Source organism: Nycticebus coucang, chromosome 14 (assembly GCF_027406575.1).
Source record: "Nycticebus coucang isolate mNycCou1 chromosome 14, mNycCou1.pri, whole genome shotgun sequence".
Classification (NCBI taxonomy): domain Eukaryota; kingdom Metazoa; phylum Chordata; class Mammalia; order Primates; family Lorisidae; genus Nycticebus; species Nycticebus coucang.
The window spans coordinates 29,469,409-29,497,377 of NC_069793.1; the positions used below are offsets into that span (position 1 = coordinate 29,469,409).

Below are 27,969 nucleotides of genomic sequence, written 5' to 3' on the forward strand. Positions count from 1 at the left end.
GCTCTTTGTGGGTGAGAGTTTGCTCACCCAGGATTTCAGGGGTGCCTTAAAAAAGAAGAAAAAAAGAAAGAAAATCTGCATTGCCTGTTGAAATTGCATCGCCTAAATGTAGCAAAGGATTTGGAATACTTTTATAATCAACTAAAAATGTTATTAGTAACAGCAGCAGCAGCAGCAGCAGCGAGAACCAGCCCTTGTGTAGCGCTGTGTGCCAGGCCCTGCTCTGTGTATCACACAGTTTAATGCATTTAATCCACAGATGATGGAGTTTCCGATTCACCCCTCCCCTTTCTGCTTCTCTTTCCACGAGTTAAATTTAGCCAGGTTGGCATGCATCCTTCCCAAGATGGTCAGGTAATTGCCAGCTTTAACCACATCCTTACAGGCATGACTTTTTAATGGAGTTGGAGTAAAGAGAACCGTGGGTTACATGTGTCTGGGGAGGAGATGGCCCGTGCCTTTCACACTCTGGTTGGGTTTGTGAGCAGTGCGGTGGAGGCACAAGGCTTATCAGTCCCACGGAGACCTTCAGTTACAGGCAAAGAACCATTTTGTCCCCTTCCCCACCCTCCTTGCTTCTAACACATTGAAAAGGTTCTTAATTTTATGCTAGCTGGTTCTTAGTTTTCATGAAAAAGGGAAGTGAGATTTTCTAAAGTTGCTGCTAAATACACAAATTGCTGATGTGAATGAGAAGGGTGAGCTCTTTTGGAAATAAAAATTTTAACAAATCAGCCCATGTTGGTACAGTTTTCAGCTGCATAGCCTAGCATCAGCAATGCTCTTTTATAGCCTTTTCCTGGCCTTTTGTGATAGGCGTATACGATATGGCCTGGAACCACTTTAATCTTGATCTGTTCCCAGTGGCAGGGCCCACAGGTATTTTGTTTTTTGTATCTTACCCAAACAACGTCTCAGAATAATTGGTCCCTAAGGTAACTCTGTAAAGGCATCAGGCCACTTGAATGTGAGCCTGGATTTTAGGATCTGGGGGTTCTAATATTGGCATATTGCTTTTTATTTTCAGAAATTGGAACTCTGAACTGCCAAGGGCTTTTGGGATGGGGGACAGTGGTGGTGTTGATTCTATTTCCAAGTGTGAAACCAGTCAACTAAGTTTAGATTCATGGGAGTGTGTCGGGTCTGACATGGCTCTGTTCTTCTGGCTGAAACTTCTAAAAGAATGTTCAAGTTCCTACACAATGCCTGTTCCATTTGCCACATACCTACACGTATTTTTATTTAGCAATGGCCATTTAATGAAATGGATTGTGAATTTGTATTTCTGAAGGAAAAGTCCACATTGGAATGAAAGAAAGGCGTGTTTAGAGATGCAGCATGTGGATGTCTAAAAACTGATGCAAATAAACCAAAACAAATAGAACAAAGCAAATAAACATGACCATTTCTTTAGGGTCTGAATTATCTGGATTTGAGAAACCTGGCGGGCAAAACCAACTGGATAATGGCCAGATCAGCGTGAATATGCCTACTCAGTGTCTTTGAGGGTCTCTTTTTAGGGGTCGTTGGGAGGTTCATTTCTTGATACTTGTTTGATGATATTTACACTTTGTAAGATTTCTCTGGAAGTAGGGTGGACAGAGAGAGCACAGCCTGTGGCCATCAGGCATCCGTGGCGTTCAATTCTGGCACAGCCCCTTAACTGCCTGGTGCTGAACGAGTTATTCAACCCCTCTGAGCTCAGTTACCCGAGACGATGGCTATAGAGTACCCGCTCCATAGCACGTGCACTGGGATAGTCATCTGGCTGACTCCACATCCCACTCTCAGAGTTGAGGATAAATCAGGAGATTATTTGATAGACATAGCGAGTCTAACAAGAAAATTGAAAAAGATGCCTGCAGTCTCTCAAGATATAGTTCCTATGCTATCGCCCAGCTTTACTTGCTGTGTGACTTTGGGAAGTTGCTTAACACCTCTGATCTTCCTTATCTGTGAAATGAGAGTAATAAGAATGGCTCCCTCCTCCTGAGGCCAGGTGAATATTACATGAGTTAATGTACATAGTGTTCTGCACACAGGAAAGGGAACCCACGCTTCTGTTTCTGTTTTATCCCTCTGGCTGCCAGCTATTGTGATCTCATGAAGACACTTGGGTCGCCCATTCTTTCCATTTCTGGCAGCTCACTCCTGCCTACAAAGTGATCCCTCAACCATCAGATGACTCAGGCCTTTCCTAGCAGCAGACATATCAACACAGAGGGGTTGAGACTTGTTGAATAGCGACATTCAGGATATGAGTCAATGAGAGTGACCGATGTTAGGGTCACATCTTAAAGCACATGTAAATAATCTGTTCTTCTAAAGCTGACCCAAACAAACAAACAAACAAAACAACAACAGATTCAATATTAAATCAACACGAGCACTTATTCCATACATGAGTGGAAACAATATATGTATACGTATATATGTATTTGGCCACAATTACAAGGATAAACATGTAAGTTTACAAGCTGAGAATGACAGTGGCTTTGATTCTTTTCTTATTTGTATTTTTGGTCTTTAACACTTATTTTTTTTATTTTGAGACAATTTTAGACTTACAGAAGAATCACAAAAAATGATGAGTTTTATATTCTTATCATCTAGATAAGTTCTATATTCTTATCATCTAGCTTCTTTTACGGGTAACATCTTGCATAACCACAGACCATTGATCAAAACTAAGAAATTAACTTTGCTACAATATTACTAACTTAGAACTTACTTAAAGATATTACTCACTTATTACTTACTTAGAACTTGGAACTTAGAACTAAAAATTTACAGTTTTTCCATTAAGGTCCGTTCTCTGTTCTAGAATCCAATGCAGGATCCTACATTCCTTTCGGTTGTCATGTCTCCATAGTTTCCTTCCATCTATGATAGTCCCTCAGCCTGTCATTGTCTTTCATGACCTTGACATGTTCAAAGAAGACTAATCAATTGTTTTGTAGAATGTCTCTCAATTTGGGATTGTCTGATATTCCCCACTTCTAGATTTTTTTTTTTTTTGTAGAGACAGAGTCTCACTTTATCACCCTCAGTAGAGTGCCGTGGCGTCACACAGCTCACAGTAGCCTTCAACTCCTGGGCTTAGGCAATTCTCTTGCCTTGCCTCCCTAGTAGCTGGGACTACAGGTGCCCGCCACAACGCCCAGCTATTTTTTTGTTGCATTTTGGCTGGGGCCGGGTTTGAACCCGCCACCCTCAGTCTATGGGGCCGGCACCCTACCCACTGAGCCACAGGCGCCACCCTCCCACTTCTAGAGTTTTAGTTGATTACACTCCAAAGGTATTATTGCTTGGGCCAAGAATCCAGTGACAAATGGAAGTTACTAGGCTAAATTACTTAGATATTTCAGAGACTAACCTGGCTGAGCATTATATAGAGCCTGCCAAAAAAAAAAAATAATAATAATAATGGATACACATTTTAAGAAAGGATGGAGGGAGGGGGGTGGGGCCTTGGCATGTGTCATACTTTATGGGGGCAAGACATGATTGCAAGAGGGACTTTACCTAACAATTGCAATCAGTATAACCTGGCTTATTGTACCCTCAATGAATCCCCAACAATAAAAATAAAATAAAATAAAATAAAATACAAAAAATTATAATACTCAATATACACTGATAAAGGAGGATTAGTATAAGTCAGTTTGACTGCCTTTGTAATTGCAAAAGTCAAACATAACTTGAGTATTACAATTTTAATACAGATTTTTTCCTTTCTTAAAATGTGTATACATTTTTTGGCACCATCTGTAGCTACTAAAGATTTAGATAATGGACTCTGGAGTCAGACAGCCTGAGTTTCATTCCTGACTATGTGACTTCCTGCTGTGTGATAGTGTGAAAGTTACCTAACCTCTCTGTGCCTTAATGCTTTAGTCTACAAAATGTAGATAATGATAGAATTGATTTCTTAGGGTTGTGGTGAGGATTGCGTGGAAGTGTGAAGTGCATTGAACAGTGCCTTTTGGGGTGATCTCTCAGTGTGTTTCAGCCGTTGCCATCCTCCTCCACAGCCCTCCCCACCCGGGTCTAGGCCAGAGTGCCTACGTCATTGGTCAGGGCTGGAAGGATGTGTGCATTTTTGACCAAAGTGATGACTTTGCTGCAAAGCCCTGTGGTTTTTGAACATGGTTCTCATCCCTCAACTGGACTCCCCACTTCAAGTGGAGGACACACAGCTTGGATGCTAGTACCACACAGAGGTTCTGTCTCCAGGGCCTCCCGCTGTGCCCAGCTCACTAGTCACCCGTACCAGCAGCCTGTGATCTCTCCAGAAATCTCCCCAAGCCCCTTTTTCCCATCCTGCTTACTGCCCTGTGTTTTGTGCCCTCTGGGGTCTCCCAACTGGGTCCCCTCTCTTCTCATGTTCCTCGGAATTGATGTGAAGCAGTGACACATGGTGGTGACGGGCCCCCCTTCTCCAGAAAGATGCACTGGGATTGCTTCTCAGCCCCAACCCTTCAAAATTACTTCAATCTCTGTGCTTCAGTTTCTTTGTATCTAAAAGGGGCTAGTGACAGTAATAATAATCACAGTTAATTTCATGAGGCTTTATTCTCTGTGAGACGCTATTTTATTTATTTATTTAGTTATTTATGTATTCATTTACTTTTGAGACGAGTCTCATTCTGATACCACGGGTAGAGTGCCGTGGCATCACAACCCACAGCAACCTCAAACTCCTGGGCTCAAGCGATCCTCTTGCCTCAGCTCCTGAATAGCTGGGACTACAGGTGCCTGCGCAATGCCTGGCTAGTTTTTCTATTTTTAGTACAGATAGGGTCTCACCCTTGCTCAGGCTGGTTTGAAACTCCTGAGCGCAGGCGATCTACCCACATCAGCCTCCTAGACACACTATTTAAAATGTTACCTCTGTTATGTTTTCAAATCCTCACTACAGCCGTATGACATAACTACTAACAAGATCTATTTTTACATATAAGGAAACTAGAAACAGAGAGTTTAAGTAACTTTCCTGGTATCACACAGCTAAGACAGGGAGGAGTGAGGATTCAAACTCAATCTCGATCTGGAGCCCATGTTCTTAGGTCCTACATGTGAGGGCTAAATAAGGTAATCTATATTGAGCACTTAGCAAAGTGCCCAGCTCAGAGTTAATACTTTAAACTTGAGCTATGATTAATCCCATGATCTGATTTCGGTTGCCTTTGGCCCCTGGTGTGCAGGGACTCTGGGAGGCTATTTCCAGAGTTTGTGAATCATTGACCCCAGGCTCTGTACCGTGACAATGCGGTTTGCCTAGTTCCAGTCAGGCTGGCCGTGTTGCACTGGCCTTGTAACCCCCCCCCCCCATCAGCCTTCCCCTTGATGCAGCACAGCCTGCAGCCCTCCCCCTGTTCTAGATCTGCTCCCTTTCTGGGGTTTTCACTCTGCTCCCCCTCAGTTCGCCTCTCACCTCAGCCTTTGCTTCTGCTTCTCTCGCCCCTGTTTCCCCTTTCCCACAACCTGGGTCAGTTGCTTCCCCGTCCCTTGCTTGGTCCCTGGAACCTGTCCTGTGGCACAGTTTGGGGAAGATGTTTATGTCCCTGCTCCATTTGCCCAGCTCACAAGGGCAAAACAGTAGCACTTGGCCCTGGGCCTTGAGTCTGAAAGAAGGAATTGAAAGAAAGGAGCTGACAGTGAGCAAGTGGCAGCTGGCGGTTCAGATGTCCCCTGCCTTCAGGGGGCCCTTTGCCTCATCCCATGACTGGAGTTTCCTCCCGTCCCTCCAGGCTCTGGATATCACTGTCCCCTGAGAGGGGGCTTTCTTGGTGCCCCAGCTGTGGTTCAGGCCCTGGTTTGGTGAGTCTCGGTGCTTCTAAAACTTGGACCCTTGGGTTACACACGAGCCGGAGTTTCTGACCGTGCTGTGTATAGTGGGCAGAGTCCAGACGCCTCAGCCAGCCTGCTGGGCTCACACCCTAAACTGCCACATGCTAAAAAAACACAGGCAAGTCCCTGACATCCTCTGTGCCTTGGTTTCTCCATATGTAAAGTGGAGATCCGAGGTTCTTTTAAGGATTAAATGCGTCAATACAGATGAAGGGCTTAGAATGATGCCTGGCACAGAGAAAGAACTCCAAAAGGGTTATTGATTATAATCATGACTCTGATTGGGAACTTTTGGAGGCCACCTACAAGCGCCATGCTCCTGTTTGTGGCTGGCTGTGGGCTAAGTCCTTCCTGATTATCAAGAACAAGTTTGCAATAAGCATCTTATTTGAGAATTTGAGCATAAATATCTCAAATAAATTGTACGAAGTGTGTACTTGGGAGATACTAAAAGAAAGAAAACAGTTCATAATCTAGCTCAGGGAGTTTTGATGTGGGCTGCATGCTTGGGCCCCAGAGCCACCAAGGGAGGAGAAAGGGGGGACGAGTACCATGCCCACACCCCAGGAGAACAGAACAGAATGAAGCTGTCTGCTCGGTGGTGTGAGCCGCTGACAGTTTGGTATAAAATGAGAGTTTGGGTCCAGCTGAAAACAACTGGAAGATGCATCGGATCTTGGTGCGGAGAGCAGAGAGCAGGGATGGGCTGCTACGAGGTGTGCCAAGGGGTTCCTCTTTACCAGACGCATTTCCTCCATCCCTCCTCTGCTTTCTCTCCAAAGCTCTTGCTCGCTCACTGCCGGCTGCAGCTGCGGACCGTGTCCCAGGCATCATGGCTGAAGGGGGAGCCAGACCCCACGGCTCCTCCGCGCACTCCCCTGACTATTGGTGGCTTCATAGCTCTGACAGCTCTCATTTTGTTTTTGCTTTTCCAATTTAAGAAATTTTAGACCTGCATCCTGGTGGAGTGAGTTTCAAGATGGAGTAGAGGAGTGCTTCTTACTTAAAGACTCTTCTGTATATAAGACCCATCTGGGATTCGGTTAGAAATGCCGATTCTCATTCCTCAGATCTGGTTGAGGCCTGAGATCCTATTTGCCCCAGGCTCCTGGGGGAAGCGCAGGGTTGCTTGAGAGCCCTCTGAGCCCTCTGAGTGGCAAGAAGTCGGCCCATTCATTCAGCTGGTTGTGCTTCTGACTGTTTGGAAAAGGACTGAAGTGACCATAGTGGGTGTCTCAAGCATCATTGTGGATGTTGCCAACTCCTAAAAACATTCAATGAGGCTACAGGAACATCCTCTGCAAAGATTTTGAGGCATCCCTGGCATGGGCCCTTGCCTGACGGTACTAAGAAAAATGAGGCCACAGACTCAGGTTCAGCTTCTACAGGGGCCGGTCACCCTCCCTTTGCTGCACTGACGTAGACTCTGCCCAGTAACACTGGCCACCAAAGTCATCATAGGACAGGGATGGCGTGGATGGTAAGCCCAATCCTGAGGCCCAGTTAGACTACAGGGGGCACTTGTCCAGGTCAGCAAGGAGGGAGGGTACGTGACTATGGCCGAGTTGGGGCCATGTCAGAGTGATGAGGGAAGGTGATAACCTGATGGTGGATAAAATGACAGGAAGCAGGGAAATGGGACTGCATTGGAAGTTTCAGTGGCATGTGGGGCAAGATGAGGTGCTTGGGACGGATGAAGCAAGCGTGTGTCACTGAGAGTCACCAGTAGGCTTAGAGGTACAAGAGCAAAGTGATACGGGGAAGTCCATTCAGCCCATCACTTCTGCAAGAAAACAGCTCAAAACTCACCCTGCTGCTGGGAGAAGGGGACGCCACATCCGCGCGGAAATTGGATGATGGATTTGAAGGGGAAGGGCGAGGCTTCCTATCACCTGTGTACCCCTGCCTTATCTCCTGGCTATCTTTTCTTCTCCTTGGCCACCTGGCATGTGTGGCTCGTCCTTTTCTTGGCCTGGGAAGTCACAGAAGCTCTGAGATGCTGGGAGGAGTGCTCAGCACTGGGGACTTTCACTTCTGCCCATCCATTTGTCCCCTCAGCCACTGCCTCTAGTGGGATAGCCACTCATAAAATGGAAAGCCTTCTCTCCTTTTCTGCCCCTGTCCTCCTCCTCTGCAGGGCCCATCGCTCCACTCTTAACTCTGTGTGGCAGCCTCTCTACCTCTCACCAGACCAGAAAAATGCCTGATAATGTTCACCCCACTTTGGGGCCTCTTCTCCAACCCATAAATGCCCTCTGTCAGGCCGCTAGGTATTTGCCAAGACCAGTCGGCCTCTCTCTTGGCCGTGGAGCCATAGTGACCCCAACGTCAGCATTATTTTTGTCCACTTGGAAGCTGAAGTAACTTATGTAGCTGAAGTAACTTATGTAGTTATTTCAGGACAGAGAATTTGACTCCTTTCTTGAGGAGGCCCGACCCCGCACTGATGGCCGAGCACGGTTTAACAGTCGGTAGAAAGAGACGGAGGAATATTCTGTGGTCACGCCTCCTTCACCGCTTTCCAGAAATAGCGTGAGCTCTGGGATTACCCAGACCTGGGCTCTATTCTGAGAGCTGAGAATTCAGCCTGGGTCACCTAGGTCCAGCCTTTCAGTTTTCTCATCTGAAAAATGGGGCTGGTCACTGTATTTCCCTATGAAGGTGTTGTGGAGGTGACGTGGGCTGCTCTGGATAAAGCCCTTGCCTGGCCGATGGTTTCAGGCATGATAAGTGATGATGATGGTTGCTGGCACCTGTGCATAGCCTACCTGGGGGCAGCCTATACTTTTCCTTCTGCACCTTTGTGTAAACTTATTTTCCTACCTCTGAGGCTTTTCATGGGGAACCTTGAGCCTGGTAAGCTGATTTTAGCCTAAGGATGGAGAACCTATAAGTCGGTGCTGCTAAAATAAAACTTGTAATATTTATGCCAAAAAAGTGTCTACGCTCCCCCCTACACCTCGAGTTCTCATACTTTGCTGTGTTTAATGTGCTTCTGGGTAAAATGCACACCCACATTTTCGGCCCACACTTTCAGGGAAAAAAATCTTTTGTTTTAATTTTTTAATTCAAATTCTTATTTATTTATATTTAGGTACTTGTATTATAAAGGAATTTCAGCATTTATTTTTTAAGGTAATGTTACATTTTTAACATATAAGCATAAATAAAATAATTTAAAACATGTATACACACAGAATTAGTACTATCCATGTTATTCTTATTTTTCCCTCAAAAATTTGGGCAAGAAAGTGCGCATTACACATGGCAAAATATGGTACGTGGCAAAAGACCCCCGATTAGCTTGGTCTCTAAAGCCTCCAGTCTCTGGGGTGATGCTGCGGAAGGAAACCCTACTCAGATGTGTTATTTCTGTGGCTCATACACTGTCCAACCCGGGGCAGGACTTGGTGTTTTAAGACCAGGGAGGGACACAAGGAGGGAAGGCAGGCAACACAGGAAGTCTGCTTTCTCCCAGACTCGTGCTTCTCTATAATTTTAAAGTATTCTGTCCAGGTGGCGAGCTAACGTAGAGTTTACTTACAATCAGGTGAGGCGTGTAGCAATGGAACGTTGGAGAGAGGAAGGCGTGGGAACGTGTTGTCCACACTCCCCTCCATCATGACACAAACGTCAGGGCACTTGCATGGTGATGCTTCTCCACGTGGTAGTTTTTTTTTTAACATTTCATAAAGAGATATTTTGTTTTTTATTAATTGAAAAGTAAATAACTCAGGAAATAGATGTTTCTCCTTTAATGAAAGCTTTGTAATGTGCAATTGTTTGGAAACGTCTGTGCATGTGGGGACCTAGGATTTATTTTATGATTTTCTTAGTAATGACCCCAGTATTTTCTCTTGATTGAAGATGAGAAGAATCAACTTCCACCATCTCCAGGTGATATTGATGGGCCCTCTGCCCTCATGTACTTTCTTCCACAGAATGGCAAATCCCGGGGCAAACTGGTATGGTTTGGAGGCCACAGACATGGCAGGTGCGTCACAATGGGGCCTGAGTCTGCTCCAGCTGGTGGCCTGGGTCCATGCACCAGTGCTTTCTCTGTTTTAGTGGGAGGCAACTAAACAAACCTGCAGAGTTAGGAAAATAAACCAAAACAGGGCAGAGATAAAAATACCTGTCTTAACATATAGATGACAACCCTCGCTGATCCTTAGGACAGGTGCCTAGGAGAGTGGGAAAAGCCAGACTGTGTGACCTTGATAGCTGATTCCCCTGGGCCTTACTTTCTTCATCTGTAAATGGTTGTCGAAATAGCTACCATACTGATTTGATGATAATCAGTAATAATGACAGCCATAAATGGTTGAGCAGGACTGCAAGCCAAAGATATTTTGAGGCTTAACTTTAGGAGGCAAGGATTATTATTGGGATCGACTTTGCATATGAGGAAGGAGAAGCTCAGAGAGGTTAAGTGACTTTGCCAGTCACACTGCTAGGAAGTGAAAGAACAGGACCCAAACCTTCTCCAAGTGGTCTTAGATAAGACAGCTGCATCTGACAGGCTGTTAAATCTGTGTTGTCAATCAGCCATGTTGTCCATCAACTGTACTGGATCCGGGGAGACCATATGGCTGTACTCAGTGCAGTGGTTCTCAAACTTCCTAATACCGCAATGTAATTTCATTGATAAAAAGGTATTGCAACCCATAGGTTGAGAACGGCTGACTCAGTTCAGGAAAACGATGAGAACGGCTGACTCAGTTCAGGAAAAGGATGCCCTGATGAAATGAAGGATGAGGTTAGGGCACACCTGAGATGATGAGATGATGGGAGTGCAGTGCTGAGCAGCTAAGTCATTTTGTGTCACATGGTAAGGAAATTATTCCCTTTTCAACTCTCTTTCAGTCTTTCTGGTTATGACAAGGATCAAACCTCAGGTGCTGTTGTGCCTTTAACACTGTCCTAATACTTTCTAATCTCTCTTTTTAACAAAGACAGAGCAGGTGGCAGAGGCTTCAGCAGACAATGATATCTAGCTAGAATGCAATAAAAAATGGAGGTTTTTTGTCCTATGAATTTTTATTCCCACCTCCTATCTGTGGCAAGTGATACTGGTTTTTCATTGACAGTAATAGGGTAAAATTTTCTCTTAGAATACACTTACTGAACTGCAAAGAATCAGCCAGTGTTAAACATTACTAAGGAAACAGCAGTGGAGGTGGTTTTCAGATAGGGCAAAAATAGCGGAGGCTCAATGTGAATGACTCAACTCGGAGAGGAGCAGTGACAGCCTGGGAGTGGTTTTCAGCTGGTAGCAGCGCGTGGATTATGCCGAAGGCAGAGGGAAAGGAGAAGGCAGCTCTCTCTTTTGACTTGTTAATGGGAGAAAAGGAATGAATTGGATAAACTAGTCTTTCCCCTAGAATTTTAGGAATGAATTTAGCCTGTTTCTGAGGGCTGGTGGATAAAGTAGGGGTTTGAGAAAAGCCAGTTTGCCTTGGTCTTCATGGAACCAAGAATGCTGGGCTGGAGCTTAGACCTGGGGGTCAGAACCTGCATTAGAAACCCGAGGCTCCAGATGGAGAAAGGATTTCCCCAAGGTCACCTGGGCTGAGAGCAACTGCGGTGTGACTAATGCTTTTGTCCAATTCTGCGCCAAGCTCCTCATCTTTAGTCTCTTTTCCTACAATAGCCAGCAGGCCTGGCCTGATCCACGGTAAGACCCAGACAGCACAGAGTCAAATCTACTGGTGAGGAGGTGCTCATCAATTCCCCAGCAACGCACAAGGCAACCTAGGGGAAGGATGTAAATGTCTCCAATTATCCTATGAGTTTTGCCCTGAGATGAGTATGATTTGGGAGTTAAATAGCCAGGGTCTGCCATAATAGAGCCAGCTGGGAAGGTCCTCTTACAAGTGAGAAGCCCTGTATGAGACAGCTTTAACTAGGCTCTGCTTCAGTCATAACCACCCCAAATTTCAGTGGCTTCCAGCAATGAGAGTTTGTTCCTTCATCTATTACGTGTCAGTTGCAGGCCAGCTGCAGGTCCTCTTCGATCGGGACCCAGGCTAAAGGAGCGTACTCCTCCCTGTCCCCCTCTCTTCCCCCACCCTCTTGTAGCAGACAGGAAGAGTAACATCAGAACCATGGGACAATCCCTAATGCTTCTGCTTGGAAGCCACATATGTCACTTTTGTTCAGTGTTGGTTTGAGTTTCTAGGAGCAGGTTCTAGGACAAGGATTTGAACTCACGACATTTGAGAGGTGCAAGAAATGCCTATGAGGGAGAAGAGAAGTAAGACGGGGAAGGGAAGACAGGCAGCAGAGTGTGGGTTACGACTCAAGTTTAATCCCATGGGGAAATTCTGGAAAACAGGCCTGATCACAAGCCTCAGAGTTGTCCTCTTGAGGAACAAGGGAGCTGGTCTACTTACACAACCAGTGACTGGTTGGAGGCTACTGCTTGGGAGCTTTAGGCCCCCCATCCTGAGTGGGCACAGGCAGAGTAGCCTCCCAGCTCCTGAGAAGCCCCCAGACATGAGATACACGCTAGCAGTTGGCTGCAAGTGGGGCCCCAAGCACATCTGAGACAGGCTCCCATCTCATCCGCCAAAGCCAGTCTTCAGGGATGGGGAAGTGTCATCCTTCCACAGAGGTGCCACAGACATTTGAGAACCAAAATACAATTTGTGACAGATCCGAAGTGCTGATTACCGAGCACAGCAAATGCTTTAGTTGACACAGTGGGTGATGCTTAACTGGGGACGACCATCTTCAAAGCCTTCCTCCTCCCCGGCCCTGTAGGTGTCAACCCAAAATATCTCCAGACAATGTCAGGTGTCCTTGGTTGCGGGGAAATGCCCCGTAGAGACCACCGATGGTGACCATCCACGTGTTGCTACTTCCCAAGGAAGTGAAATGAATGGGAGGTGCCTGCGTGAAGGCACACGCTGCCCAATGGGAGAGACAGACGGATGGACATATAAACTATAACGGTGAGTCACCCGGATCACAGCTGTGTGAAATATGGAAAGGAAACAGAAATCACTCAGGAGTGGGAAACATTAGTTTTGATCGGGGGCATGATTGGGATGGTTGATCAAGGTTTTAGAAGATGAAGGGAGTTTCTAGATGAGAGATCCCAGGTATAGAAGTTAAATATAATCTTTGGTGATTGTGGAGACCTGAGAATGTTGGAGACACTGACCTCAGAGGCTTCTCATATCCAGCAAGGCTGATGGCTGGGCGGTGGTTAGATAGACCAGCTTTACCTTGTGGTTCACCATGTGTCGGGAGCAATGTCAAGAGCTTTGGTGTGCTTAGAGGAGTTGCCCAAATGGCACAGACACAGCCCAGCCTCAGAGGGACCAGAAATGCCCTTCCTCTGTTACTTTAGCCTACAGGGAAGGGCACTTTATTCTGAAATCCCTTCAGCGTCATTTCCTGACCCATCTGCTTTGATGTTTTTCCCATGGTGTGGTACATAGAAAAGTGTACACGGTTTCATCGCTTAACAGTATCTGAGCTGGCTTCTCAGTGAGTCTACTTGAGTAAATGACAAATCACTCCAAACTGACCCTTTCCAGAAATGTCTGTGAGAACAGCACAAAGGAAAACTTTCTATTGCTTAACTCTCCCCGAAGCACCCACCCCCACCCCCTCTGTTGACATCAAATACTGGGAGTTTACCAGCCTCCTGGGCGCCACCTCCAGAATAGCAGGGAGAGTGCCTTCTCTGGTGAGGACACATATGGTGTCCCGTAGTCAGAGAGAGCAGACTCTGTTCCTAGAGCTGCACTCACTTCAGTCCAGCCTTGGTGCACGGAGTGGCGGTGATGAAAAACAGTACAGATTCCCTGTGTCTGAGGGTCGCCCGGCCTCTGCCCAGGCCCCTGCCACTTGCTAAGTTCTTGTCTTGGGTGGAACAGAAAACACCACTGAGCGCGAGCAGGAACGTGGTCTGCCTCGGGCAGCTCTGTGTCCCTGGCCCACAGTAGGGGGTTGAACAAGAAGACATCAGCAGGTGAAAGGTATAATGCCCCCACCCCGCACCTGTTCAAACTCCCATTGAGTGCCAAGCACTCCCAGAGATGACTTTTTCTCTTCTTTGTTTGGCTCCGGTCCTGTCCAGTTCTCATCAGCCCCATGTCCCAGGGCACGTGGCCTTCTCTCTCTGCCTCTTGAGTATAGTAGAGGTGATAATTCTGTGCGGAAGGCTGCTGGCAGAGTTGGGCGTACAGCATCTGGCTGACAGAGAGTGCTCTAAGTGTTCCTCTGTCATTCGGGGACAGAGCCAGATGTATGTGAGAAAGGTGCCTGGGGGAATGTGCCTCCTAGAATCCCCCAGCATGGAGCGAACTGGTGCTGTAACCCAGGTGACATTTGGAAACCCTCTGATGAGCTAGGGAGGGAAATTTGAAGTTTCACAAATTTCGAATATCTTTAGCAACCCAGAAGAAGAGGCGTCTGCAGCAACTCTGCTCCCAGTAGCTATGTCCTCGGTCCCAGGCTATCCCAGCTCCGTTCCCTGCTGTCTGCCTCCTACTGAGATGTCCACGCCTTGGAGCAGCACCAGAAGCCAGGCTGTGCCTGACTAAGTGATGAACTGGCTGTTGTCTCTACACAACTCCCAGAGGATGGCTTTGCTTTCCTTGCCTCGCCCACACCCAGCCCTGCCTCTCCACTTTCCGACCCTTCTCACCTGTGCAGCCCTCACCCCTCTGCTTCCCTAGAGCCACAGGAAACACCTCCTTGGGAGGGCTGCAGCAAATCACGGTAACATGAGCAGGCTCAGGAGTCCAACTTCAAGGGTCTGTCATTGACCTGCTGCATGAACTTGGGCAGGTTGCCGAACCTCTCTGTACCTTCTCCTTGTCTGCAAAAGGGAATAATAGTAGTGCTTACCTCATGAGGTTGTTCAAAGATTCAATCAAGCCAAATGTGAAGCACTTACACCGTGCCTGGCACACAGTAAGTCTTTCTGGAGATTAGCCAATATCCAAATCCTACAGAGGTAAATGTCACCAACTTGAAGGTGGTCAAGCTGCCAAGACATGAGGCAGGAAAATTCAGTTTGCTGTGGGTTTGCCATGGATTCCTATGGCAACTCTCAATAGCAAAATTACTCAAAGGACTCATAAAGTCAATGGTTCTTTTGCCTAAGAAATCCTTATGGAATGACAAATACGTAAAAATGATAATAGTAATGATTGTTTCCATGTGTTGCGTGCTATGTTCCAGGCACTTTCACAAAAACTGGTTTAATGTTCACAACGGTCCTATGAATTGTTATTGTTGTTATTCTCATCTCACTTTATGAATGAGGTATTGGAGGATCAGAGGTGTTAGGTCATCTGCCTAAGGTCACACAGCACATGAATGGTGGCAGTAGGATTGAAATCTCAGGTGGAACTCCCAAAGGGGCCCACTGCATGCTACATCCTCAAGCTAACTGAAATGCAGTCCTTCCTAAATGTGAAAGTTTCAGATGAGGATTGAAATTATCCACAGGGAGGCCAGAGACACTTGGTGAAAGAACCACAGTATGGCAAGGAGTGTGTCTAGGTGATCAAGTCTTCAGGATGGGGTTGTGGGGGGTGTCGTGCAGAGGCCCCATAGTGGGGGAGCTCTACATCAGGTCACCTGTCCAACATCTTGGATGTTTGCTGTCTGGAGAGGGTGACAGTTCAGATATTCCCCTGGCTCGTTGCCCACTGTTATCTGTCGGGTGGAGAACTGTGACTCTATTCTCTGTGCTACCCTTTGGTCAGATTAATAATTCTACAAGGCAGCCTGAATCTTACCAACCTTCTGACAAATGTCTTTAATTATTCTTCCCTACCACAAGAATACATCCTATTATGTAGCACAGTCTCAGGGCCTTCTATGATCTCACTCAAGTTACCCCCTCTTCTTATCCTAAAGGATTGTCACAGTGTGGATATTTTGATGGTGAGGGGTGCAGAGAGGAGGAAGGAGGGACCAGAAGCCTTCTCTGGAAGCTGGCCAGGACAGCAGCCTGGACTCGGAAGGGCCTCGTCCCAGCAGCCAGGAGCTCAGGCTTCATAGTATTACTAGATCATTGTTCCTGAGCATGTTCCTGGAATCACACGAAATCTATAATGTGTATCTACTTCTTATGTAAAAAAAATAAAACAAACAAAAAGTAAACAGGCTCTGGATTCTGATATTCTTGGGTGTGGCTTGGTTAAACAAAGTTGAAGGAGTTTCTTTACTGCAGAACTTCTCAGAGCCTTTAATACACTAATGCACATTATGAGCCTCCAATCTTATCTGACCTCTTTCACCTTTAAATCCAGTAGCATTTGGTGGTGGTGGGGGGGGGGGCGAGATTAGTGTCCTGAGAGACACGTTCTGAGAAATGGTGCTATTATCCATGGAAACGTGGAAGGTGATGTAGGGCTGGTGTTCAAACCTATCTCAAAACGGGCTTTTCCTTTCATGTTACACTTGATTAGAAAACAAACAGAGGTCTCTTAACAAAATCCAGGAATAAATTAAGCTAAGAACATTTAGAGTTTAAATATCAGGAACAGACGAAAAGCTTGGGACATCTCTGGGCTTTCAGAAGGGCCAGATTCTGGTGCAGTGCCCGTAGCTCAGCAGTTAGGGCGCCAGCCACATACACCGAAGCAGGTGAGTTCAAACCTGGCCCAGGCCTGCTAAACAACAATGACAACTGCAACAAAAAAATAGCCAGGCATTATGGCGGGCACCTGCATTTCCAGCTACTTAGGAGGCAGAGGCAGGAGAATCTCTTAAGCCCAAGAGTTCTAGGTTGCTGTGAGCTGTGATGGCACAGGACTCTACTGAGGGCGACATAATGAGACTCTGTCTCAAACAAAAAAAAAAAATGAAACAAAAAAATGGCCAGATTCTTTCCTTGGCATTGGGATTTAGAAATTAAAAACAAAGTGCTTTGATGGGTCAGGGCTAACTGACAATGAGGAAGGCTTCTGAGGATGAAATGGCTGATGAGGGCAGCAGTTGGGAGAACAGGTTAGAGAAGTGAAGGCAGGTGCTGAGGGAGAATCTCCTGGTGACAGAGGGACCTGTCCCTCCGGGCTCAGGGGCTTCTTAGCTGCTGGATGGCCCAATGGAAATTTACAAACCTGGAGGAGGAAAAAGCCTGTCCTCTTGCCTGAGGTGAGGGAAGGATCATCAAAGGCCAGAGACGATCCTGATGAGGTCTTCACCTCCCGTCATTACGCAACTTCCAAACAAACATGTAGTGACCTCGGGTACTCAAGTCAAATGACAGCAGTACATAGGACAGTTTGTGACATATTTGACATCAAAACGTTGGCTAGGTAAACTTTAAAGCCCCTGGCAGGTTTTCCTCTGCGGTACAGCAGGGGCGCAATGGGAGACGGTGCTCAGCCCAGTGCGACGTGGCCAGCGCGTTCCGTTAGCCGACAGAATGGTCAGGTAGGTCAGACATCTGAGTGGACTGGGGGTGGGCTTAAGGGGAGATGAGAAGGGAGGAATTCCTTTGCATTCCTGGAGAAAGAGGAGAATGAAAAAGTGGAGAAATAGGCTATTATACAACAGGCACGAGAGCTGATTTTGGTATTTGGCAAAGATGCTTGCTTTTCCCAGGGTCTGGAGTTATATGACCTCCCTCCTGTGAATCAGATCTTCCTTAGACACATAAGAAGAAGGACTAGTTGGGAAGTACAATCTGATCATCAGGAAACACCATTGGCTTCAGAAACGTGTTTGGATGGTTGAATAAAGCGCACAGGTCTCTGTTCCCCCACGCCTGGCTGTGAGTCGGGCACGTGGTACACTTCTCAGTCAATGTTCTGGATGAACTAATGAATGAATCAGTGATATGCATGTAGTCACATCTTTCTGCCTTTCGCCCCATTTAATTGCTTAAATAACATTTAACAAGATACCGAGTAGTGAGTTGGAAAAGCTGTATCTTTTATCAAAGCTGTGATCGCATGTTTAAGAACTGAACCTCACGGAAGTGTGTGACACCATCCTGAAGGAGCATGTCCTCGGCACTGAGCCACACGCTCTTTCTAGAGGTTATAATGTGAGTGTCTTCAGCAATCACTGCTGAAGAAATAAGCCAGAAAAAAAATCCTTGAATCCCAGCTCTGTTATTTGCCTGTGGTGTGATAACTGTATTTCTATTGGCAAGTGCAGGGTGAAGTGTCTTTATTACGATTTTATTGTCAACAAGTTTACACTCTTGCAAAAATTCTTGGGTGCAAAGATTCAGAAGAGTTGCACTGCTTCCTGTATTTGATGGGAAACCCAAGGCCTGGCTTTGATGGTGAAAAATTTTCTAATATTACTAAATCCATGAAGCATTTGGACCAATGTTATACCCTGGCACACTGTTAAGTATTTCTCTTCCCAGTTGCAACAGAGACTTATGGGTGTTACCAAGACCACCACGTCCTCTTGCTATTTATTCCTTCAGATTACTCTTTCCTTTTCCTCTCTAATTAGAAAGAAAATGTCTGGTACTTTTTCAGGCTTTCAGCACACATCTATCTACTCTCTGGGTTTTGGATACTGTTTAGGGGTTACCAGACTGAATATTGCTCCAATGGTTACTACTCCAGCTTTTCACATGTTAGTTTCTGTTCTCAGAAGCCCAAGAAGATGATGAAATATAAATCAAATGAAATCAAATGATAAAAGCAAATGAAAGAGAAACTGCTGACAGCAATAACTTAGGAAACCAGAAAGAATAGACCCAGCCTGGAAGAGCTGGATTTTGAGTGAGGCCTTTCTGTATTTGGCTGAACTGTGGATGATACAAAGTTGTGAAAAACCCTAATAATTTCCCCCTTTTACAATAATATAAATTACCTGCCCTGTTCACATTTTTACCTTTTCTTCTCACTGTTTAGAACTATTTCCTCAAAGTTCATTTGTTTATAGTTGCAGTTTTTCAAAAGGTTATGAATATTATGATTAGGAAAGTTCTCTATCCTCTGCAGAGTTGTAAATAAGCGGGGGAAAATCATGTACAATTCCTTCAATTAGCAATAGCTGTTAAAATGCCTGCCCTTCTGGTTATAACTGATGACAATACACATCTGAGATCACGAAGTGTGCCTTGTATCTGTTTTTTAGGCTGTCTCCTTCCTTTCTTTTTTAAGAAAAGGGACTTAAACCATTTTACCATTAAATTCTCATTCTAAATTACCTTCTGGGCTTGGCCATTGTTCTAATGTCTGCTCCTATGTGTGAACAGTATATAAGACTTGCTTTATCCCCAGACTGATGGGCAGGCAGCAGTTTGCCATGTGGGAATATGACTCTTTCTACTTCACTGTTGCTATGGTGTCAAGTGCTTAACCTTTTTGCTTGGGTTAAATTGGGTTGTTCCTAGTTTTCTTTTATAAATAGTGCTGCCAATGACCATCTTTGTATTCATTTTTCTTAGCAATTGTTCCATATAACATATTCCCCAAATGAGGTTGCTAGGGCCAGGCATATAAACAGATTTGTCATACTTGTTGCCCATTTTGAGAAAGACCAAACTCAATTAATTTTGCCACCCCCTAAGTCCAAATGTACACTTTTGCACAAAGCTCCTGTCCTGTCTCATTTAAGTCATTTATTTAGATTTTTCTGCCTTACTAGGGATCTAAAATTAAATTAAATGGGTTTCAATTCAATTACTTTTTTTTTTTTTTTTGAGACAGGGTCTTGGTCTTTTGCCTGAGTTAGAGTGTGGTGGTATCATCATAACTCCCTGCAACCTCAAACTCGTGGGCTCAAGCGAGCCTCCTGCCTCAGCCTCCAGAGTATCTAGACGATAGGTGCCCACTACCACACCCAGCTAAGTTTTCTATTTTACGTGGTTATAGGGTATTGCCATATTGCTTAGGCTGCTCTCAAACTTCTGTCCTCAATTAGAAAGCTCCTTCCACCTTGGCTTCCCAAAGTACTTAGATTACAGGAATAAACCTAATTTTTAAAACTCTTACCTTTTTATAACGAGATAAAATGCTTGCAATAAAAATGTGCGAATTAAATGAGGAAAAACTTCATTATTGCCTGAATAAACAATACTTAAAAATACATATAATAATGATTAGAAAGCTAGTTCCTACACTTCACATAATAAAATGAACATCATGACTTTCTGTTTGGAAAAGTTTTGAAAGAACAAAAACTGCTTCTATTCTCGTCTTCCTTCATTTTTCTTAATCTTCTTCCTAAATCGTCAGAAATTCTGTATCTCTCAACGCCGTTCACCTACTTGCACAAAATGTTTCAAGACAAGCCTAGAAATAAATGCAAAATGACCCTTAAATAATTTCCTTTCAAGTGACAGAGAAGGGCCCTTGAATTTCGTTGCCCCAGAAAGAGAAGGTGCATTATGTGCTTGACCGAAAGTAGCTCTGTTGGAAAGCGCCCCATCCCTGGACACAGCTTGCTCAAGTTCCAGAGGAGTCTCTGGGGCTGGCTGGAATTTTATTAACGTTAAATGTATTGCCCCTATGCTTAGTCAGAAAAGCGCAGGGACATTCGCGAATTTTCTTCATATAAGCCTTTCTAGGGTCCAAGGACATCAGCGGGGTCACAGATGTTATGTCCATTAATTTTATAGAATGAAGCAACGCATTTCCATAGTATCACTGTTAAAAATCAATTCTTGATATTGTATGTGTTGATTATAAGAATTTGAAGAAACATATCATGAAGTCCCTCAGTCTAGGTGTACTTGAGGGTGTTTAATCCATTCAGGAACCCCCAAAGTGTAGCTAAGTACAAGGCTGTGGAATCTTTGGAATCACATCAACATTTTTTCAGAGAGGGGACTACATTATGGTTGGGGTCTTACCACCTGTTCAGCAGCCCAAATCCACGGGGTGGGCAGTTTGCCACACTTCGTGTATATCATGTGATTATTCTGTTTACTTCTAAAGAGGAAAAAACAACTCTATAGTGCGTGCTGTTGTTAGCCATCTGCTGCCACTTTGCATGTAGGCAAACCAAGGTCCACCGAGCTACCTAACTTTCCTAAGGAGACCATCGGCTAAGGGGACAAGTGTGGCTCTGCAGCCGGCCACCCTCCCTTCCCAGATGGTGTGTTGACCACTTTGTAGTGCAGTGAAACAAGGCTGTCAGTGGGCAGGACCCACAGGTGCTTCCTGCCCAGTGAGCCCCAGTGTGCCCCCAAGTGCTGATCACCTGAGATGGTGCCAGCTCTGGATGAAAACAGAAAAAAAGGCCATAGGTGGTGCTAGGAGTGAAGATGCAGGAGGAAGATTAAGGGTTGGAGAGGGGGGAGCAGATCTCCATGATGCTAAGGCTGCAAAAGTGAGTCTGCCATGGTCAGTCTCACCCATGGACCCTCTGGCTAGTGCCCTTTTTCCATCCTGAGGGTGGAATCTATGCTTTCTACCAATGAAACGGGAAGAGTATGAGCTCACATTGACCAAAGGAGCCTGCCACAGTGGGGATGTTCTTTGAAGCCTTGTATTTGGAGATCAAACAAATTTTACAGCCTGCTCCATGATCTGTTTGCTTTTACTTCTAAGTAAATGTTATGGCTGAAACTGCCATGCTTCTCTGATTCTAATACGTGATCCTTTAGAAGAGTTTCTATTGATCTCATATCAACATTTTTTTGGATGGGGGGACAATGTTAAGATACATTCTCTTTCAGGAATGTTAAAATATGGAGAATATATGCATTTTTTGGAATTGAAGAAATGCAGTAAAATTTCTGATTGGAAAGGGTGTCATGTTTCTGCAGGGGCCAGGCCTGTCTTCTGGTACCTCTTTGGGCACATGTGGGGGAGAACAGAGCCTCAGGGTGTGCCGCCCAGTCTCCCACGTGCTGACGGGGTGGGAGGCGTAGGGGTGAGCAGTGTGAGGAATCAGCCAGGGCTGACTCCTTCCGCCTCTTCTGACTTCTTTTAGGGCAGAGTTTCTTGACCTTGGCACTATTGGCATTTGGGGCAGATCATTCTTTGTCAGGTGGGATAATTAGCAGCATCCCCGATTAATAGTGACTTTTCCATAGTGGTAACAACCAAAAATGTCTCCAGAAGTTATGAAATTGCTCCTGGCTGAGAACCATCATGTTAGGGCTAGAGAGAAACAGCTGAAGAAGTGGAACCAATACAGACCTTTTGGCCTCAAGATTTTCTTTTTATTCCGGAAAGTCTCTTAGTTCCTATATGCCACCAATAGGACGCCCTTGTCATTTGGTAACAGATCTAGGTTTTGGTCCTCTAACTGCAGAGTGGTCAGACCCAGGGGTTTATAAGGACCCTTCTAGGTGCGAAATTGTTCTCAATGGTTGCTGGGATTGTAGGGTTTTAAAAAACACTAATAAGGGCGGTGCCTGTGGCTCAGTGAGTAGGGCGCCGGCCCCATATGCCGAGGGTGGCGGGTTCAAACCCAGCCCGGCCAAACTGCAACAAAAAAATAGCCAGGCGTTGTGGCGGGCACCTGTAGTTCCAGCTGCTCGGGAGGCTGAGGCAGGAGAATCGCGTAAGCCCAAGAGTTAGAGGTTGCTGTGAGTCGTGTGACGCCACGGCACTCTACCGAGGGCGGTACAGTGAGACTCTGTCTCTACAAAAAAAAACAAAAAAAACCCCACTAATAATAACCAGTAGCACCATTCTAACACCTGTCTGTTGAAGTCTTCCTTCCTTAAACTTTAGAATGTATATTAATTTTGCACTGAGTGCTATGGTCTTTACTTAGCATCCTTTCAAGGGAGGCTTTGGCTTATAGTCAAAAATAGGAGTAAAAAGAAATCACTAGAAGCTAGTAGGGCAAAAGGCACAAATAACAGTAAGTGCTTAAATATTACCTAACATTCAGTCAATTAAATATCAACGTGGTCTGGTATGCTAGAAAGACGAGACTTTGCTTTTCTGAAGGTCTAGCTCATGTTCAACCTTGCTGTTAGTGATATTTGCCAAGGATTATTGAAATAATTCTTGATCGTCTGAGGTGGGAGTCAATTATTTGTCTTTTTAGCCTGGATTAGAGACTCAAATTTATTTATATAGCAAAAATATATTGAAATTCGTATCGTGCGTTTAATGAGTAAGATTTAGCGTCAAGGAAACAAGGTCCCATTCTGCTTTAAGGAGGGCTCAGTCCAGTGGGAAAGAGTAGGCATCAGTCAATCACACGGGCCAGTGGTGGAGATAGAACTGTTCAGTCAGGCCAGGGAGGCTTCCTGGAGGAAACAATGTTTGATTCTCATTGGAAGGATGAGCAGGTGTCTGCTAGGCAGAGAGGAGAAGGGGAATATGAATTCCTGAGCTTGCATATGAATGGCTGGGAGACTGAAAACCATAAGATCAAAGAGAAAAGGAAAATTCAGCGTAGCCTCCTCTGTCTCTAACAGAAGGTTCTTTTTTTTTTTTTGAGACAGAGTCTCAAACTGTTGCCCTTGCCTTCGGTAGAGTGCCGTGGTGTTACAGCTCACACCAACCTCTAGCTCTTGAGCTTAGGTGATTCTCTTGCCTCAGCCTCCCGAGTAACTGGGACTATAGGCGCCCACCAGAACACCCAGCTTTTTTTTGTTGTTGCAGTTTGGCAGGGGCTGGGTTCGAACCTGCCACCCTCGGTATATGGGGCCGGTGCCCTATTCACTGTGCCACAGGCGCTGCCCCTAACAGAAGTTTCTTAAATAGCTGTATTCACTCCATTCTAAATCACCTTTAGCGGCCATTCACACTCACAATTTAATAATAGTTTTTCTAGTAAAAAGAGAAATACCACAGTAGATTATATACTGACTATTATGCATCCCAATTTCAGAAATCCTAAAACAATTTAAAAGCCAATCTTAGAACCAAAGAAATAAGGTATTAAATTTCAAATACCAGTCTTGAAATGGTTACTGCTGTTATTATCATTGTTATTTTTATAGAAGGTCCCTTGGCCACCACTACCAGCTGGGCTGGTTTTCATATGCTATCTCTGCTACCCAGGCACCTGCCTCCCACTGTGCTGATAGGATCACTTGCTTTCTGCCTAACCCTCCCCTCCCCAGCTCCCTCATCCCCAGGTCCCTGGTCCCCACTCCCCTGAGTTCCCATCAACTTCTCCTGCAGTGTGGTTTAGCCTTGTACAGATCTCACTCCCAATGTTTCAGCCTAATCCTCAGGTGCCCATCAAGGTGAATTACAAAGCAAGGGCAGCCGGCTCTCCATGCAGGGCAGTAGTCCCTGGGAGAGCTCACGGTCCTAGATGGGGTGAGAACACAAATTGGAGGAAAATACTCTGATCTGTGGTGTTATTCAGACCCCACAGTCTCAAGAGAAATCAAGGCACCGTCTGGGAGAGGGAAGGTCTGCTGGGCCATCCAGCCAGTGGAGAAGGAGCGGGAGGCCTCTGGGGAAGGCCTCATGCAGAGAGCAGAACAGGGGCTTGTGAGTGTTCCTGGTTTGGATTCTGTTTCTGGCACGAACCAGTTTCTGACCATGGCTAACCCTACCTAAGCCTCTAACCCTCATTGTCTCATCTATTGAGTGGAACCTAATGATATTATCTGTTTCATTGGGTTATGAGAAGACAGTGCCTGACTTAAGTGCCCAGTGAATGTTGGCCACCATTAGTATGTTATTAATGTCCATCTCTCCAGTGAAGGCTGGACCAGCTGATTCCATCAGATGAAGGTAGTGGGTAGTTGGGTTCCCTGTTTAAGATAAGCAATAAAGGGAAGTCAAAATATTGGCAGGTTTTTATATATTCTCTTACAGAGGAGATGTTTTTAAGGGTTGGGGAGGGGCAGGAAAGAATGGAATCTTAAGGCTCCTTCCAGGGGTTGAGGATGCATCAACATCAGTGCCCTGTAGGAGGTCCAACCAGGGAGAGGCTCCAATTTCAGCTCAGGCATCTTCCCAATTAGGGTGTATCAGGCAGTCAGAAGTATTTGAATACTTCACCAAAGGGTTGGTTGTATCAGCCAAGCTTTCTTTGAGTCCTAAATCTGAAAGCTGGAATCAAATCTTATCTTGGTGTATATTTCTTGAAGGAAACCCAGATGCCTGGGGTTGAGGTCTAGCTAAGGCCAGGAGCTTGGAAATAGCATAAGCACTTTAACTATATGACCTTGAGCAAGATTCTCAATCTCAGCCTCTCTTTACCTTCTCACTTAATCTGGGCTAAACATCTGTACCTTTTGAATTACTGGGAGGATTAAAAGAGACAAAGTCTCTGATGCTAATGAGTGTTGACACCATCTTCCACCCTCTACAGCCTGCAAGGTAGAATAACAGAATAACATGTTTCTTTACCTGTAAATAAGAACTGGAACAAGAAGGATTAAAGGCACAAGCTCACTTTGCCCCTAGGGTCTGGGAGATGTCTTCCTGTCTGTACTTCCTAAAGCCAGCAGCGGGCTTCCATTATTTTCCGTAAATCTCAGCAGATATCTACTGAATGTACTGCGCATGCCAGGCCCAGAATATGGGTGATCTTACTCAGGGCTTTCATTTCATGGAGAAGAAAAATTGAGTCTCAGAGACATTAAGAAAGCACCCCAAAGTTTCTTGGCTATTGGGTGGTGGAGCTGGAATTGTCTCTGACCCTTGTATATGAAGCCCAGAAGCCCAGGAGACGTCTGCTGCCTGCAGGGAAAGGATAAATTCAGAACAGGCCAGGGGGCTCATTGAGCTGCTCAGCAGGGAGCTCCCTGAGTTTAGAGACTAAGTGTTGCCCACGCCCTCTCCTCCAGGGCACGCAGCAAATAGGAAATCCTAGAGGCACGTACTGGCAATCTGAGCCTTTGGAGAGGCTTCTTTACAAGGCAGGAGGAAGCACCAATTCCTTAAAACCCAAGCTCGTCAACTGTTTATCTTTGATGTGGGAAAGACCCCCAGGGTAGCTGCTTGTAGCAAAAGGCTCTGAAAGTCTGGAGAGAAGGGCTCTTCCCTCTATTTCCTCACATAGGGAAGCAGAGGGACACAAGAAGAAAACATCTGAATTCCTGCCTCCCAGCCTTGGGCATTTACAGTACAGGGTTTGGTGGGTCTGTAAGGCCTCGTGAAGAATCCAGGGCTCTGGCCAGACTCACACCTGTAATCCTAGCACTCTGGAAGGCTGAGGCAGGAGGATCCCTTAGAGCAGGAGTTTGAGACCAGCCTGAGCAAGAGCGAGACGCCCATCTCTACTAAAAATAGAAAAATTAGCCAGGTGTTTTGGTGGGCGCCTGTAGTTCAGGCTACTGAGGAGGCTGAGGCAGGAGGATCACTTGAACCCAGGAGTTTGAGGTTGCTGTGAGTGAGGCTGATGTCATGGCACTCTGCCCAGGGCAAGAGTGAGACTTTGGTGGGGGTGGGGGAAAAAAACTGTGGCTCTAAAGATTCACAGAACCTCCCACTGAATCTGTCATTTCATTTTATTTGTTGTTTCCTAGGGTCTGTTGGGTTTGGGTTCCTTTTGCTCCTTTGGTGTCTTTGTGATTCTCGGCTGTGATTGGGGCTTAGCTCTCATCTGCACTTTCATCTGAGTGGTGGGCCATGTGCCAGGTCAGGCCTGGTGCCTCCTGGCCTGGGCTCCTGCCGTGCCCCCACCCCACGTCCCTGCTTCCCAGATCAACCTCCCGTGGGTCCTGCCCGTGTCTGGGCCTCACCCTCTCCACCGGCTCTGAGGGCTCGCCCTCTCTTTGCTCTGATGTATGTACCCTCTGCCTTTGCTCTCTCTGCGGAAAGTCTGGAGTCTTCCAAACTCGGCACACAACCTTCTCCTTTGTGCCTCTGTTCCAAACTATTCCATCAATTTCTCTTCTTCATTCCAGTAGCCCTGACGTGTGCCTGCGTCGGCTCCTATGGTCATCTGTCACACGCTTCCTCCTGTCCCTCCTGTCTGCTTTCCTCCCTGTCTGTGTCAGGAGCCCTTGACATTTTTTTTTTTTATTAATATTTCAGAGTTTTATTTATTTTTTTATTTATTAAAGTCATTTGTACATAGATCTTGAATACATTTGTGCCATTATGGGATTCAGTGTGTTGATTATTTGTACAAATTGGAGTGCTTACATCCTACTAATCAACGTAGCCTTCACCTCATTTACCCAATTACAGTGTTAAGACATTTGTGTTCTACACCTGGTAGATCCAACTTGTACTTGCAATGTGCTCCATAGGTGTGGTCTCCCTACTAACCCTCCCTCCATCAACCCACCCCCCTCCCTCTCCCTCATCCTAGGCTATAGTTGTGTTTCATTTTTCATATGCAAGTGTGAGTGATTATAAATTGGTTTCACAGTAGTACTGAGTACATTGGATATATTTTTTTCCGTTCCTGAGATACTTTACTAAGAAGAATATTTTCCAACTCCCTCCATGTAAACATAAAGAGCCCTTGACATTTAATGTTCCTGTTTTATTTATTGAGTATCTACTACCCGAAACACCCACTGAGAGTTAAGGACAACAAAGAGGAATTACTGGGTGTGCTCGTCGATAAACACTTGAGGTGAGCCCCCCAGAAATATGTGCCCATCACCCCTACCCGGCTTTTCCCCAACCCTGGGGAGGCCACACCACACTTGCCTCAGCTGTTTGCATTCCACATCTCTCTTAGGGAAAAACAGACACCTCAGGAAGGCTTTGGACAGCTCCAGCTCACAGGCCCATCCTAGTGAGGTTCTGCTCAACCGTGCCACAGTTTGCTGTGTCACTTGGTACCAGCCCCTCCTGCGGAGCGGTGAGGGGAAGCTGTCTGGGTGCTGGGAGCTTTCCCCCATCAAGACCTGCCTGAGTTCCACCCAGGCGGAGCCCAGGTCTGTGCTGGAAGTTCAGGTCCAGGCAAGGTCAAAATTCCCGCTTCAGAGGAAGAGGCCCTTTCTGCCACCCCTCCATTCCTGAAAGCTCACAGCAACCAGCTTCTTTGTCCTCATGCTTCCTAGGAACAAATGAGTTTGATCGTTCATTTAACAAGCATTTACCGGGCACAGTGATGTCTGTTTCCACCTGGTACAGGGCCTGGCACAAGGTGAATCTATGGCAGTCTGTTTTCTCAATGACCCCATTCCTAAGAAATAAACTGGACATAAATTACTGAAACCCAGGACAGCAAATCTGGGCATGTCTGTGCCACTCCTTAATGTGGTGTCCGGGGCAGATGTTGCTAATCATAGAACTCAGTTGCTCTGAATTTGGATTCAAGTGAGGATTCAGC

The 27,969-nt window shown here is 45.8% G+C and overlaps 1 protein-coding gene across 3 annotated transcripts in view; it reads left to right on the top strand.

The window, feature by feature from the left end:
• Positions 1 to 27,969, top strand: part of SLC1A2 (solute carrier family 1 member 2) — a 161,355-nt gene that overhangs the window by 43,809 nt on the left and 89,577 nt on the right. Inside the window, exon 1 of one of the 3 annotated variants that reach the window (XM_053560078.1) lies at positions 17,125 to 17,262. The exons of 1 other annotated variant lie outside the window; for it this stretch is intronic. Coding sequence is in view for 1 of the 2 variants with exons in the window: in XM_053560076.1 (XP_053416051.1) it covers positions 17,255 to 17,262 (8 nt within the window). In the remaining variant the exon portion in view is untranslated. Of the gene's footprint in view, positions 1 to 17,124; positions 17,263 to 27,969 lie in introns of those variants that run through there. One more of the 3 variants, XM_053560076.1, reaches the window with a different exon arrangement.